The 16,857-nt window shown below is 50.1% G+C and overlaps 1 protein-coding gene across 3 annotated transcripts in view; it reads right to left on the bottom strand.

Moving 5' to 3' along the window:
* rngtt (RNA guanylyltransferase and 5'-phosphatase) overlaps positions 1-16,857 on the bottom strand; it is a 69,289-nt gene that overhangs the window by 29,883 nt on the left and 22,549 nt on the right. For all 3 annotated transcript variants that reach the window (XR_014758471.1, XR_014758470.1, XM_084700083.1), the window contains exons 12-13: positions 14,458-14,622; positions 790-858 (exon numbers count right to left, since the gene is read on the bottom strand). Coding sequence is in view for 1 of the 3 variants with exons in the window: in XM_084700083.1 (XP_084556209.1) it covers positions 790-858; positions 14,458-14,622 (234 nt within the window). In the remaining 2 variants the exon portion in view is untranslated. The remainder of the gene's footprint in view (positions 1-789; positions 859-14,457; positions 14,623-16,857) is intronic.

The raw sequence follows: 16,857 nt of genomic DNA, 5'->3' as shown, positions 1-16,857 counted from the left end.
GAGAGAGGGAGAGAGGGAGAGAGAGAGAGAGAGAGAGAGAAGAGGAGAAACCCATCTCAATTCCACTTATAAAGGAGGAAGTTGGGGAAAATGGTGCACAGTGTGTCCTTGGATTAAAAACCATGAATAAGAGTAACCTTCTCCACACTCTCCTGCTGCACCGGGCCTGCTCTCAGCAGCTTGTTACAGACCTGGGCCTGCTCTCAGCAGCTTGTTACAGACCTGGTCCTGCTCTCAGCAGCTTGTTACAGACCTGGTCCTGCTCTCAGCAGCTTGTTACAGACCTGGTCCTGCTCTCAGCAGCTTGTTACAGACCTGGTCCTGCTCTCAGCAGCTTGTTACAGACCTGGTCCTGCTCTCAGCAGCTTGTTACAGACCTGGTCCTGCTCTCAGCAGCTTGTTACAGACCTGGTCCTGCTCTCAGCAGCCTGTTACAGACCTGGTCCTGCTCTCAGCAGCTTGTTACAGACCTGGTCCTGCTCTCAGCAGCTTGTTACAGACCTGGTCCTGCTCTCAGCAGCCTGTTACAGACCTGGTCCTGCTCTCAGCAGCTTGTTACAGACCTGGTCCTGCTCTATCCCTAACCCGTGCTGGGTCAATCGTGCTGGGAGCAGGCCCAGGTCTGTAGCCTGGCCCCCAACACTGCCTGGGGTGGAGGTGGCGTTGACACAGGGGAGCTTGCAGTGTTCTGTCATGCTGCCGTGCAGCTGTAGGGGGGATGAATGGAAGCGTGTTGCCCGTGGAGACGGACGCTATGGAAACCAAACAGACAGCTGAAGACAGACTCACCCCGCACGGCTGGAAGATGAGCCCGTCCACCTCATGGCTGACCTGGGAGGTGAAACTGCCTTCCAGGAGCTGGAAAACACAACAGGAGAGATTTCATCAGTCAGGCTTAGGAGCAGACACATGCAGGACACGAGGAGTCTGGACTGGGGAAACCTTGGCGTTTCTATCTGACATCCCATAGCTACGATATGAGAGATAAGCGTTGGATTAAATATAGGTACAATACATCTGGACTGGAGTCTGAAATGAAGGCAGATCTTCTGTCCTCCATCTCTGCAGGGCCGGGCTGGCATCTCCTCCCTGATAGGGCTCAGGCTTTCGCTTCCCATCACTGTGACTCGTGTGTATATAGAGATAGATATATCTATATCGAGGTATTGCTATGTATTGACATGGTGGTTAATGGAACCTTAGTGTAAACTGCAGAGCATACGGTACTGCATCTCGGAGAGGGTAGCTCAATAAGACAAGCCAGTCTACAGTGTGGGCACTTCAGTCATTACAGCATTTAAAACAGGGAACAGGAGAACATCTACCAAACTATGTGAAAGACTTGTATCTGTTGCCACTAATCAATTGTGATCATTAACCCTGGAGCCGGCACGTCTGAGAGACTAATGCTCTGCTGGAACATAAACGCTCATAATATGACACCTCAGGTAACAAACTGTAGCAGCACCATCTGAGAGAACAGGAACAATCTCATCCTCCATTACCACAGACCGCGAGACGGATGTTCCTAATGGGAAGCGAAAGCCTGAGTCGTATCAGGGAGGAGATGCCAGGGAGGACCTGAAAGCCTGAGTCCTATCAGGGAGGAGATGCCAGGGAGGACCTGAAAGCCTGAGTCCTATCAGGGAGGAGATGCTAGGGAGGACCTGAAAGCCTGAGTCCTATCAGGGAGGAGATGCCAGGGAGGACCTGAAAGCCTGAGTCCTATCAGGGAGGAGATGCTAAAGAGGACCTGAAAGCCTGAGTCCTATCAGGGAGGAGATGCTAGGGAGGACCTGAAAGCCTGAGTCCTATCAGGGAGGAGATGCTAGGGAGGACCTGAAGAGGTGGAGGACAGAAGATCTGCTGTTATGTCAGACTAGGTCCAGATGGATTTGGACTTCATCATGTGGATGTTGACAGGAGGACTGTGTTCAGGTCTCCAGGAGAGCATTCAGAGAGACATTAACCCTGCACTGTTGCACCTCGCTCTCACCATCGACAGACAAAGTGTTGTCAGTTGACGTGACCTTGCTGGTTCATTCAAAAAAAATTTGCGTCTAGACTTTTTCACACAATGAGCATATATTAAAAAAGCCATACTCTATTGTGTGAAGTGTGCTAGAGGCACAAAGAGTGTCTGGCTGCTGTGTACTGAGATAGGGAGCAGACTATGAAAAGCAGCTAGGTAGGCAGCCTCCATCGACACTGCGAGCCGGGTTTCAGTCAAGAACAGAATGTGAAGCAGCTATGCTCTTCACACAAGGCCTCGTGCACACTGTGACATGTTCAAACGGACGAATAAGATCTGAGCAGAACTTTTGAGTTGAAGCCCACATTCGAGCTCTCCGTGACACGTATTTCTGTCTTGCGTCTTTGCCGTAGGGATGACTGCAAGTCACTTTGGGTGAGGCTGGTTGTACCAGTGATTCCCTTAAACTCTTGGGGGCCCTGGGGGCTATGTGGCCCTCTGAGGGGCTTCCTGACCCACCCTGCCAGCCAGCCACCTGTTCCACAGCTGCCAGGGGAGAGCGACACCCCCCCAGGCTAGACCGAGGGACTGATGGAGCAGGCAGGCACGGAACAGCAATTAGCAGGAGGGATTAACGTCAGGGGCTACCTACCAAATGCCGGTCAAGAGAAATACACAGAAAACTAAAGACCCAGGCTTGCACTGGGCACCTGCAAGCATACGTTACTCTAAATTGATGTCAAACTGAAATGGAATGATTGTTTTGAACCCTATTTTTGGGGGTATTTTCGATCTTGTTCATAACGCACACCAAACACTGAAGTAAGACAACAGCTCATTGTGACGCACTCAAAATGTCCTCACAGGTGTCAGTATCAAACATGGCTGTTAAAATAATCTCCTCAAATGCCACGTGTAAATTGGAGCCAGCAAGAATGACTCAGAGAAGGATAAATCCTGTTAAAATAACTATATACCCATGTCATAATAAGAAGCCATGAAGGTCAAATAATCCTTTTTGGCCCTTTCTCAAACCTATTCTGTCAAACCATTACCCTGACAGTGTTCTCTACCTGCGCCTTAAGTGCTTAAGCATCAGCAGTAACTTGTTTAGCTGGCAGGAAATGCCACTGGCCCACAGAGTAAGCACAAGCGCATTAGTTTGAAGGAAAAGATCAGGTAACACAGCCAGTGAGCTGAGCCGAAACAAACAAGCAAGAGCAGCAAGGGTTAGAGGCAAGGTGGGACGAAGACCTTCAGCAGAGTCATCTGCGCTCAGCCAGAGAAGTCATTTCCACTCTGAGAAACACCAGTCAGAGAAACACCAGTCGTGTCTGAAGAGGCTCTTTCACCTCCCGTCCCTTCTGACATTTCACTAAGGGTCGGTCCGGTCTGCCGGCGTCTGGAGCGAGGAGACAGACACTTCAGAGGGAACAGTGTTTCCTCTCGGATCTTTGCATATTTTGAAGCATGTTGATGTAATACTCGAATAGCTAATGTAATATTGCACATATTTTTGTCCTATTTCCCCTAAAGAAATACAATTAGGCTACTTAATGACACCTTAAAGTCATAAAGTATGTTCTAAATGGCATAAATTCTGCCAATTAATAATTGACGTAACAACTTAACAACTAGTACTAGTAGTAATAGGACTAGTAAGAACTAGTCCAAGCACTGGTCCTCTCCAAGCTGGACTACTGCAACTCGCTGCTCGTTGGTCTCCCAGCATGTGCAACCCGTCCTCTTCAGAGGATACAGAACGCGGCAGCCCGCCTGGTCTACAATCTACCCAGACACTCCCACATTACCCCCTCCTCATCTCTCTCCACTGGCTACCCATCAAGACCCTGGTACTGACCTTCCGATAAGTGAGTGGGATTGCACCCGACTACATCAAGTCTCTCCTGCAGCCTTACACCCCCAACCGCCACCTACGGTCTTCTTCAGACAACCGTCTGGTGGTCCCACCACTAAAGAGCGCCCGGTCCCAACACACCCAGCACAAGCTATTCTCCTGCCTGCCCCCCCCAATGGTGGAACCAGCTCCCCACCTCCATCAGGGACACTGACTGTCTCCCCACCTTCAAGAAAAGGCTCAAGACGCACTTGTTCTGGCATTTAGGAATGCTTGATTGGACCTGATGTTAGTTTCCTCCAAGATCACAATTACTCTTATTGAGAGACTTGTTGCTCTTGTAGGTTAGTTATAACGAAGTTAACTCTTGAACTTGCTTTGAAATATTTTACTGTTGATTGTTCTTCTACAGGTAAAGTCTTGCATTTTTTGGGGTTCATGTGTTTTAATTTGTAACTTGTATAACTGCATGCTCTTATGGGTCTTCCCTTTGACACTTGTTTAGTTTTTCACAATGTATGCTTCATGTTTTGGCTGCTTGCAATGTTTGGGAGTAACTCGTTGTTATGATCAGTGACTATGCTCTTTTGAAAAAGCTCTCTCTTGGAAGTCGCCTTGGATAAAAGCGTCTGCTAAATGCATAAATGTAAATGTAAACTTATTGTAAATAGTCAGTAGCCTAGCCTATCGATTAAGGGGCCACTCAGAAGCATGTACACTGTCTGCTTAATTTGATCTTGATAGGCTAAGCATTCTGTAGCTAATAATAATATACCCACTATTTATTAATTAAAACTACTTCCGCATAATAATGCACCTAAAATACAAACGTGAGCAAGGGCAGCAATTGCTATCAAATCGACATGTGCAATTTCGCTAGCAGGGGAGAATAGCCTAGCCTGGTCCTAACCAGACCCTCGTACATTTCAGTTGTACAGAGGGTCTGGGATCGCTCCATTGACAAGCTTTAACTTCCTTGAAGGCGGGTCCTTTGTTGAAGTTTAAAACTATTGGATCTGCCCAGAGCCACTCTGATCTGCCATAAGCAATCGCAAGCGTTCGCCTTAGCCAACTCCTTCACCACTACTGTAACAGAGCTAGCTGCCATAGCTGGAAAATCAAACTGTTCCCGAACCCCGTGGGGAGGAGGGCCACAAAATCATGACAACCAACAAAACTCAGCAAGGAATGTTCTTGCTACGGCTTTAACTTATGGATATTCGGCAGCTTTGCCACAACCGCAGAATAGCTTCGCTTGCATCTTTCTCCGCCGCCATGACTGAAACTACTCAAACTAGTTGATGACATTAACGTCATCGTTTTCAGCCACTGTTTTCCCTCTGTTCGCTGATTGGACCTACAAAAAATGTGTTTCTGAAAACCAACTTCAAAGTCAAACTCCCAGACCTAGTACAGAAGCAAAATCCAAATTGAGCGTAAGAACGTAGGCGGGCAGAGCCAGGCTAAGAATAGCCTACAAACAACAAAAATCACCAGTTAACTTAATTTAAATTAGCAAGAACTATAGACTAATACAATAACAGGCTTAAATGAACTGACAACATAAGCTATACGACTTAGCTCTATAGTTCTCAAGGACGCACACGCAATCTCAACTGCGATGTGAAGCGCGTGTCCATGCTATCCTCCGATACGCTTTCTAAAAATCAATGCTGATAAATGGCCGAAAATTTTGTACAGCCATATTTCTGATACCGTGGCGGCAGAAATGGAGCCATGGCGGGCTGCCACGGAAAAATCAACATAGCAGAAACACTGGGGAAGGTGTGGCACTCGGAAGTCAGGCAGGGTGATTAGAAAGCTGCTAGCGAGCGTCTGTGTGCGGATGAATCTGCATGGCGTGCTCACTCCTGGAGGAGATGAGAGGCATCGTCTGCTCTGGATCTCAGCTAGACGCACCTGATGGCACGCTCTGTAGAGAGCAGGATGCTGCTAGGGCTGTACAGCTGGCTTGCCAAGGTCATTCATTTCCCTCTCCAATGTTGTGAACATACACAGACTGTTTGGATTGAAAGTTATTACTTCACAGGCGCCGTCAAGTGTACAGTAGATAAACAGAGGTGGAGAAAGTCGTGCTTCCCCCCCCCTACCCAACCAAAAAGTTTGACTTCGATGACTCATCCTCTCTCCACGCCACAGTCCCCAGTGACTCTCTGGGAAGCAAGGCCTCTCATTGAAGCTCCGCTTTCAAGTTCACATGAAGGAGAGGCCGAAAGCCAAGCTGAATGGAGCGGGGCGAGCCCTTGTAGGCAGAGGATCTGGAGTTTCCTTTCAGCCCTCCTCCACAGTGCTGCCTCCTCCCCCGCAGGGAGGGCAGCCAGCCGGAGGTGGAGGGGAGAGCCGAGCAGGGAGGAAGGCTCCACCAACGCACCCCACCTCAGCAGAGGAGGAACCCTGGAGCACTCCGGCAGAGACGGCAGGGCCTGCACCGACCTCCCCCAGGCGAGGAGCAGGAGAAGCCACGCCTCCTCATCAGACGACACGTCAGGGTTTCAGAGACCGTCGGAGAGAGAAAGAGGAAGACGAGGAAACCCTCGAGACCCACTATGCCCTCAAGGAGGCAGAAATAAAAAGAAGACATTAAAAAAAAAACTCCACGCTGGGCTTATGCCCCCTCCTGTTGGTCTGTCTTCCTATTCCACGAGGGAGGGTGTCAGGGTGATGGACGTGAGGGCATTTTCTTCTCCTCTGTTCACCGTCTGGGCTCATTTCACATGGTGACACAGTGATGAATCATACCTTGGGTGATGATGGCTGGGGTGCATTAAAATGACAGAAAACATGTTGTCCTTCTCCTGGGTCTCTCTGTCTCTGTCTCTCTCTCTCTCCCTTTCCTGACAATCATTCTTTCCACACACTCGATGACGCTGTGTTTGTTCAAAAACAAATCACACCAGAAAATCTCTATCCATTAACCATCTTTGACTTTTAACACAGACGGGCGAAAGCAGGATGCTTATAATGATATTCATGGAAACCTCAAACACTGTGTTGGGAAAAACGAGGACACTATCCCATCATGATGGAACGTGACACATGATTGGGTGATTTATAACAGCCAAGTGCTCACCTTCCTCACATTTAAAAAGCCTGAGCACTGTATTAGTCCACCCGTGAGGTGGTCTAATTGAGGAACAACACTGCTCGTCCTGCTAACTGCTCGTCCTGCTACCAGCTGTCGAAAGCAAACCAGGGGGAAATGTGAGGGCAAGAGTGTGCCGGAAACAAGCATTCTCGTCAGCAGACCGTGAACACACCAGTGTCATTCTGACCCAAGATGGGGTGGCACAGAACCACCTCCCTCTTCTCCCTCCTCTCCCTCCTCTCTATCACTTCTGAATGTATGAAAGCAGAACCCATGTCAGACGAGGAGAACTGGTGTGTCAGATTAGAGGACTTCTTTACTCTACACACAAGGCCACTGGAAGATAAACTGTAGCTATGGCCAATGGTTTTGGAATGGTTACCCTGCAAAACTGAGATTTCCACATTAAGCTGAGAATATTTTAAAGATTAACCAGCAGCATTTGACATAAGGGAACCAATTTCACAGTTTAAATTATTATGTTCAGTGCTGGTTCCTTTTGAAACATCATTATTTTAAGATTGTATTTATTATTTGTTATTTTGCTCTCTTTTCGGTTACAATGTGAAAGCATTGCTGGTGCTGGTCACATCCTTCATGCTGTTCTTTACAACCAATTTGTTTTAAATCCATCTGACAGGTGTACTCTTCTGGGCTGGGTCTGCCATGAAGGCAAAGCTAAAACTGGGGGAGTATTTATAAAACAACACAGTTTCGCCTCATTATTTTCCCAGACTAGCAATTTTCCCCCAAGTACACCTGGAGTAAAGCTATGCCCTCGCTCTCACAAGAGCCAGCTTATTTCCATACACCTGCATCACCTCACAATTCTCTGAGAGCTTCAGGAGCCGAAGCTTAATGGAATGCAGGGAGGGTAGATTGATATTCCAGTCAGACCGTGAAGCTGTTTGCCAAGAGCTCCTTTGATGCCTAATGCGACTGGCCTTCAGAAGCAGTCACGGCGCGTCCTCCTGTAAAACGCAGCAGCCGACATCGTCGAGCAGGCAAGGCTGTGACGCCACCGCCCAAGACCCCGGGACACCCAGGACACACCAGGACACACCAGGACCCACCAGGACCCCAGGACACACCAGGACCCCAGGACACACCAGGACCCCAGGACCCACCAGGACCCACCAGGACCCCAGGACCCACCAGGACCCCAGGACACACCAGGACCCACCAGGACACACCAGGACCCACCAGGACACACCAGGACCCCAGGACCCCAGGACACACCAGGACCCCAGGACACACCAGGACCCACCAGGACCCACCAGGACCCCAGGACCCACCAGGACCCCAGGACACACCAGGACCCACCAGGACACACCAGGACCCCAGGACCCCAGGACACACCAGGACACACCAGGACACACCAGGACACACCAGGGGAGCCGGTCTGAAAGAGGGAGGAGGCTTAGGGGGTTCTCTGATGGATTCAATCGAAGGTTGACTCATCAATGTCTTGACGTGTGCAAGCGCTGAGTGAGACGGTAGACAGAGGCCTGGGGGGCAGGATCATAAATGAGGGTATTCAAGGTTACGAGTGATCTGAATGTGAGATGGTGTGAGGCTGACGTGTTCACCGCTGTGGCTGCGTCAACACAGAGTTTCTAACGTGTCTACCCGATCGACGGCTGGACGGGCAGATCCAGTTCCTCTTTCCCCGTGGGCTGTTTGTCATCACAGCACATCTAGAATTCGAAATTACACTGATTCACATCCTTAATTCCATTGACTTTGGTGGCGCACCCACTTACAGCCTCCATTAAGAAAGCTGGCGAGCAGTCGTCTCTCAGACTGCACAGCGCCCCAATCCCATCATCCCTCTGTAAGTACTCTATACTCATCCCTCCAGTGACTTCCTGACTGCTGAACTCTTAGGCTCTGCAGCGATAACAGCCTCATTCTGCAGGATGGTAGGAGGCTGCATGAGTCATAGAAATGCTTGATGGAAATTCAGGATAGAAGTTTCCATAGTATCAGTGATCCCTTGTGGACCACAGGACACTGCACTTCTAATAGTATGTAAACGAGGGGACTGTTAAGAGTGCTGGGCAGAGATCTCTCTTTAATTATTGTTTACTTGTATTATTGTTTTTATTGATTTTATGTAAAGCACCTTGAGCTACAATTCTTGTATGAAATGTGATATATAAATAAAGTCTTACTTACTTAATTTAACATTTAATGATGAAAGAGACAACACTTGAGTTACTGTGATGTCGACAATGTCTCGTCTTTCACAGTCCATTCTAGAACACCTACTGCTGTTCAACGTTCTCAGAACAATCCCCACAGGGACAAAAGCGTCACGTGCGGGGAGCGAGCGTCTGGGAGTGGATTGGCAGTGTGGTGAGCAGTGGGCAGAGGCTCACTGGGGTCCTGCACCAGAGGGAAGGAGAGCAGGGATGGAGGGGGCTGGTGTGACTCATCCTGCTAGGGCACAGAGGCCCGGACCCTGGAACTGCTGCTGTCTGAAACATTTACATTTAGCAGACGCTCTTATCCAGAGCGACTTACAGTAAGTAAAGGGACATTCCCCCCGAGGCAAGTAGGGTGCCTTGCCCAAGGACACAACGTCATTTTGCAGGGCGGGGATTCGATCCGGCAATCTTCTGATTAGTAACCCGACTCCATCACCGCTCAGCCATCTGACTCCCCTGAAACATCAGGAGAATCCACAACTCTAGTGTCTGAAGTCTGACTGAAGCCTGCTTTGCCCTGACTGAAGGGCTGCTGAGCTCAAGTTTTGGTCCAACAGTGGCGTGCGAGCACTGTTTGGATCTGGGGTGTACCGGGGGAGAGAGGGTGGACAAGTGAACCACAAGTCAATTATACAGAAAGCACATCTTTACATCGTGATGGCTATTTTAAAAAGACACTCGTACTGAATTCAGCTAATAACAGCCTCCCCATTATTTTTTTTTCCTGCGTCATCAATTGCATAACATGAAAAAAAGAGTCCGCGCAAACATGGATATAATCTTCAACGCAACTGAGGTAAACAAACTATTACTCATCGGTCCCACAGCATTCAGTTGCAGGTTGGAATAATCTTTCCACAACAAGAAACATGCTTCTCCTGGGTGCCTGTAGAGACGGGGGGGTGAGAATGCAGGTTGCAGGCTGGAAGGGTTCCTTACATTCCCCTTCCAGGGAGACTGCAGTACCAAAGCCAGTGGTTTGAGAAATACTGAATGTTTCAGAGTACCTGGGAATATATGTGGTATTTTCCAAGCTAAGTAAAAGTCTCATGCATGTCTACTTAATGACAGCATTATCAAGGCTGCAACAAAAAACATTTCAGAAGGAGAAAGTACGTCTAGAACTTGACACTTGAAAAAAGAAAAAAAAAAACTGAGGAGAAACGGTTCACACAACTCCGGCGGGCGTTCGCTGAAAGCAAATAAGTTATTACACGCTTCCATGGTTTTAAATGAGTCGAACGCCGATAAGGGAAGGTAGAGATGCTATCGGCATCACAATGTTTGTAATGAGAGGAAATAAGACCAGAACTCAAATGACTGGTGCAATTAAGGGATGAATGAAATGCCAGACTGAATACGAGACAAATCTGGATTCCAAGATAGCTCTCTGGGCTCTCCTCTCAATGACCACAGACATGTTGATGAAACACCCCAACACCCCCACACCTCACACCCACCTCACACACCCCCACACCTCACGGCATGCCAGGCTGGCTCCTTCCTGGTGCCTCCCATCACCTTCCCCTTGAGGGGCTGGAGGGCAGATGTCCAGAGGGGGGGCGAGGTCAGTGAGCGGCCGCCCCCCCTCGCCCTGACAGACAGACGAGGCTCCGCTAATGAGACACACCGCTGAGAGGGATTTACTCTCCTTTAGCCTGCCACTTTGAATCCCCTATGACAGCCACAACAGCCTCCCAGGACAAGTGTCGGAACCTTGCAGCAATGTGAGAGCACAAAGAGTAGGCGTCTCCACATAAACAGCTCGGGTAATGAGGGCTGTGCTGCCAGGAGATGGACAGGCTGGGGGAGAAGAGGCAAACCCAGCAAGCTGCCTGTCTGTCACCAGTATGCAGTACCCGCCTGCCTGCCTGCCTTTCTGCCTGCCAGCCAGCCTGCCTGCCAGCCAACCTGCCTGCCTGCAGCACCCAGCTGTCTGCCTGCCTGCCTGCCTGCCTGCCTGCCTGCCTGCCTGTCTGTCTGTCTGTCTGTCTGTCTGCCTGTCTGCCTGCCTGTCTGTCTGTCTGCCTGTCTGCCTGTCTGCCTGCCTGTCTGTCTGTCTGTCTGCCTGTCTGCCTGTCTGTCTGCCTGTCTGTCTGTCTGTCTGTCTGTCTGCCTGTCTGTCTGTCTGCCTGTCTGTCTGTCTGCCTGTCTGTCTGTCTGTCTGTCTGTCTGCCTGCCTGCCTGCCTGCCTGCCTGCCTGCCTGCCTGCCTGTCTGCCTGTCTGTCTGCCTGTCTGTCTGCCTGTCTGTCTGCCTGTCTGTCTGCCAAACCATCTTGGGTTAAACCAGGTAAGGACAAACACAGATAGCAGGGGACTAAATGAGGTGAAATATTTCCTGTAGATAAGCCTGGCCTGTTTCCGTGTCAGGATCCCTGGGTACTTGGTAACAAACGGGTGTCCTCTGCTTGCTCAGGAACGGCATCAGAAAATAAAGATAAGGGAACAGATTTGAATGTGCTGGAAAACAAAAGGCCAAAACAGAGTGGAATTGGAGGCAGGAAGGTAGTTCTTTGAAGATCAACATGGATAAATGATTGTGGTCTCTGAGGGGGGGAAAAACCCTTGGTGTTTACCTTGAAGAGGATGATGACGTGCTTCAGTTAACTCATGCTCTACTGCACCTGAGAATATCAACTATTTTGAAAGTACAATTTTGCTCGCTGCACGGCAGCCTCTATCAGCTATTTTATCGAGCCCATCGCCATTACGTTACCAACCAGTGCTCTGGAAAGTGATTGCAAACTCAGTATTAAAATGAACTTAATCTCAGGTTCCAAAGTGAATTTCTTGATCTTACTATATGCTTAATAAATAAATAAAGTTATGGAAGAGAATCCCATTTTCTCACATACTTTCTCATTTTTATCCCAACACTCTCAACCTCATAACATCTCAATACTTCAGTGTCACACAGCTTGAGCCATCGGAGAGATCGTGATGATAGATTTCAAAGTGAAAGATTTGCTGATCTGAGGTGTGTTTAAGTTCATATTAGATGCATGGTTTGAGCTTAACCCTAGAAAATATACAGTACTCTCAGCAAATGTCTTCATTTTGAACAAAGAAAAAAGAAAAATGATGTACAGTAAAACCACAATGAACTTAACATACAGTATAAAATAAACAGACTCCATATTAAACCAACAAAACTAACAAAGTTGTCCATAAAACATGAAAAAGAATGTCAACCTTGGACAACGAAACATGTCATTTGGTGTTATTGTGGGGGTAGTTACACTGATCACAACATTTTAATAAGACAATTAGCGAGGTTTAGCGGGCCTAATTAGTGGCAGTGTGTGATGGATGGGAGGTGTATATCAAGGTTGTCAGGGAGCTCTGAGAAAGAACATAAATCACTTCCTTAAATATCCATCAGAGTAAGGAGATCTTAAGACTGATTTACACTAACTCTACAGTCAACACTTGTATTTTAAGTGGTAGATGTATTCTCACTCAGCCAGATACAGGCCTTTACTTACTAATACTGCGCACAACTTCAACACGACTGTTGCATCTAAATCAATTAAAACAGCGAGGACATCTGTGCGGGTGTGCAGGACTATTCCATGACACACTTCATTAAGTCGGCATTGGTTTCCTTGACTACTGACAGACATTTAGAATGACCAGAGGGCTTCAATACTGAACCGTCCTCTCCATACTCCATCTGCTAATGGGTCCTTAACCGGGTCCAGTGCAGCATCTAATTCAATCTGAAGACTCCTCCTTTCACTCTCAACACAGTTTTCAGGCATCCTATTTGCCCGGTTATTGAGCATCCACAGTGCTGAATGGGAAAATAAAACAATCAAACTACGAGAAGCACTTAGTATTCAAAGGGAGGCTACTGTAACTAGCGTAAAACAATCTTCCAACTGAAACGGGGGAGAAGGGATGGGAGCCTGGATTAGGAGGGTTAACTGTGCATGAAACACACGTGCTGAAGACTTGAGGGAGGCGCGGCAACACAACGGCAGCCTAGCAACAGACACGGCAACACACAACCAAAGTCTGTTACTGAAACATTATTAAATGAATTTCCGGCAAACAGGCCATGAAGTAGAGATCTTTGCCGGCATAAATAATTCAAGCAGATTCCAGTTCCCTTCGTCCTCATGTCCCTCTCCTGCAACAGAGACATGGCTGTGAGCTGGAGCAGATGGCCGCAGTGTAGAACAATGAGGCACTGACTGAGCCGGTCATGTCCCCATTACATCATTTCTAGAATATCTTCATTGACATCCCCAAAACAAGATGGTGGGCGAGCTGTCACCCATGTCAGAGACCATAGGGTCAGCCAGCGTTGGCCAGAGGTAACCCAGTCATTCACAGTAAGTATTTCATCCAGGACAGAGACCAGACCACAAAGGGGCTAGTGATGGGCCTGGGTGGGGGCTGACCTGGGCCTAGCCAGCCAGAGGAGACTGGGAGCAACGAGAGGAATCTTCCAGAAAGCCCTTGGTTCCAGTTGGACTGTTATCAGGGAGTGTGTGAACGCACAGAGCGACCTCTTCCCACTGAGCCAGAGCTAAGCAGATCAAGTTAATTGCGTGATGTCCTTGGACTGGGCCATCAGAGCAGGGAGTGAAGGCCGTGGAGGGGGATTGACCAGCTTTTATTTGAATCACCCGCGTGATCACCCTTGACAGAGCTGCACTGCACCACGCGCATACGCAAACAGCATGAAGGCACCAACAAAACACAAACTTCTGTTTCATTTGTTGATCTGTTACCGAATGAACTCTTGGAGATCAATTAGGCAGCAATCAGCATAGCTGGAAATAATTCACCTTCGATCCATTTACTTCAATAGGTTATATTGTTTGGAGTGTTCATGAATATCTTGACTGATTAAAGTGTGAAGCTTTCTGATGCTTATTTTATTTCTAATGTTTGTAAGATGCATCTCCAAAGCCCCAAGACACAAAGACAGGCAAATCAAATCTCCCATTATTACTAGCAACTATAAACTTGATTGATTTCAAAGGAAAGTATATTCAATGTGGGAATTATGAAGCGAAGAACTGAATAGATGTTTTGAAGCATCACTAAGGCTGATATCATCGGTCATAGAAACGAGAGAATGACCTGAGTGGTAGTTAAAGAATCTCCCTGAACTGATCAGAATGGAAGGAGAGCAATGAGGAGAGGAATGAGAGAAAGAGATAGAAAGTTGAGAAAGATTGTGGGGTAAGAATGAGCAACAGGGATAGAAGGAATGAGAGAGAGAGAGAGAGAGAGAGAGAGAGAGAGAGAGAGAGAGGGGGGGGGGGGAGAGAGAGAGAGAGGGAGAGAGAGAGATACCTTCCGGGATGCATGGATGTCGAAGAAGGGCTTGTTTCGCACGCTGAAGGGCTCCTTTGTTTTGTCAATCTGTCCAGCTTTCATCTTCTCCATCCGGGGTGAGATGATCTCTTTCTCCATGCATAACAGCCGGATGTTGAAATCGCACAGGCCAACAGGCTGGCCCTGAAAAACAAAACAAAGACACAAATGAATCCCCATGAAACAAAGCACTGGTATTTGTTAAATCACCATTTCCATCACACTCATGTGAGTCTGGTCTAAGTCCCCTCTTGGTTGAGTTTCTCATCCAAAACCTTGAGTCAAGGATTTCTGTAGGGGGGGAGGTGGGTGTGAGGGGGCGTGAGGGTATATTGTCACAAAAGGTTATGAAGCTGTCAATCCACTGCCATGGCAACAGGTTGTCTAAGGTCGCCTTAGGAGCAGAACGTAGTCATTGTCGTTGTCATGACAGTCATTGTCGTTGCGTGGGGTTACAGGAGAACATAACACAAAGAGCATCGCTAAGCCTGTCAGAACAGCAGCTCCACAGGTAATGAGCACCTATCCAATAAAAAATATTTCTGCGTGTCTGTGTGCGCTCGTCCTTGCGTGTGACGTCTCCACGGCAACGGGTGAGCCCTAATGTCCCTGGCGCGTGTTGTTTGCACGGAGACCCCCCTCCCCCATCCCCTCGCCCCCCCCCAGGAAAACAGACGAGGCTGGTCGCTGGCAGCTTGTCCGACTGAGGAGGCACTACAGGGGCCCGCGAGGGGGGCCACAGAGGGGGGGCCACGGAGGGGGGCCACAGAGGGGGGGCCACAGAGGGGGGGGCCACAGAGGGGGGCCACAGAGGGGGGCCTCAGAGGGGGGCCTCAGAGGGGGGCCTCAGAGGGGGGCCACAGAGGGGGGCCACAGAGGGGGGGCCACAGAGGGGGGCCACAGAGGGGGGCCACAGAGGGGGGGCCACAGAGGGGGGGCCACAGAGGGGGGGCCTCAGAGGGGGGGCCACAGAGGGGGGGCCACAGAGGGGGGCCACAGAGGGGGGGCCACAGAGGGGGGGCCACAGAGGGGGGCCACAGAGGGGGGGGCCACAGAGGGGGGCCACAGAGGGGGGCCACAGAGGGGGGGCCACAGAGGGGGGCCACAGAGGGGGGGCCACAGAGGGGGGGGCCACAGAGGGGGGCCACAGAGGGGGGCCACAGAGGGGGGCCACAGAGGGGGGCCACAGAGGGGGGCCACAGAGGGGGGGGCCACAGAGGGGGGCCACAGAGGGGGGGCCACATAGGGGGGGCCACAGAGGGGGGGGCCACAGAGGGGGGGCCACAGAGGGGGCCACAGAGGGGGGGGCCACAGAGGGGGGCCACAGAGGGGGGCCACAGAGGGGGGCCACAGAGGGGGGGGCCACAGAGGGGGGCCACAGAGGGGGGGCCACAGGGGGGGGGCCACAGAGGGGGGGGCCACAGAGGGGGGGCCACGCACTGAAGACCCTGGTACAGAGTAGCAGTGTACCACACAGCCTCATCTTCATCAATCCATCGTCCTTGTGCGCCTCACCCTCCTAACCCTCCCACCTCACCCACCTCACCCTCCTAACCCTCCCGCCTCACCCTCCCACCTCACCCACCTCACCCTCCCACCTCACCCTCCTAACCCTCCCACCTCACCCTCCTAACCCTCCCACCTCACCGACCTCACCCTCCCACCTCACCCTCCTAACCCTCCCACCTCACCCTCCGACCTCACCCTTCTAACCCTCCCGCCTCACCCTCCCGCCTCCCCCTCCTAACCCTCCCGCCTCACCCTCCCGCCTCCCCCTCCTAACCCTCCCGCCTCACCCTCCTAACCCTCCCGCCTCACCCTCCTAACCCTCCCGCCTCACCCTCCTAACCCTCCCGCCTCCCCCTCCTAACCCTCCCGCCTCCCCCTCCTAACCCTCCCGCCTCCTCCTCTTAACCCTCCCGCCTCACGCTCCTAACCATCAGTATTCTCCTTCCTACACTCAGCTTTGTCTCACAGACATTACTACAAGCACCAGTGACGTCCATCGGGCACGTTTACACAACTAAGCGGCAACGCTCCAGGATGGAGATATGAAGGCTGTCTGGAGAGCAGAATATGGGAAGACTTGAGGACAACTTTGATCTGAAGGAGGACCCAGGAGTCCTGGGATGATGGGGATCAGCACTCGCTGGAGAAGCCGCTACACCTCACCTTGGCCACGGACGAGGGACTAATTCATGGCTGTTAAAAAATTCATTCAACATCTGCTCGACATTCAAGCTGAGAAGTATTCTACACCCTGACAAGAAAAAATGATGAAATTCTCCTCTTCACCAGACAATGGGAGGTGTGAGTGAGTGTGTGTGTGTGTTGCTGCATCTCTCTGAATAGAAAACGTTTCTGGTCAACTATGATTAA

The sequence above is a fragment of the Hypomesus nipponensis genome, chromosome 6, assembly GCF_054491055.1.
Source record: "Hypomesus nipponensis isolate SF chromosome 6, ASM5449105v1, whole genome shotgun sequence".
Classification (NCBI taxonomy): Eukaryota; Metazoa; Chordata; class Actinopteri; order Osmeriformes; family Osmeridae; genus Hypomesus; species Hypomesus nipponensis.
The sequence above is the reverse complement of the archived record's forward strand: the minus strand, read 5'-3'. Positions and strand labels throughout refer to the sequence as shown.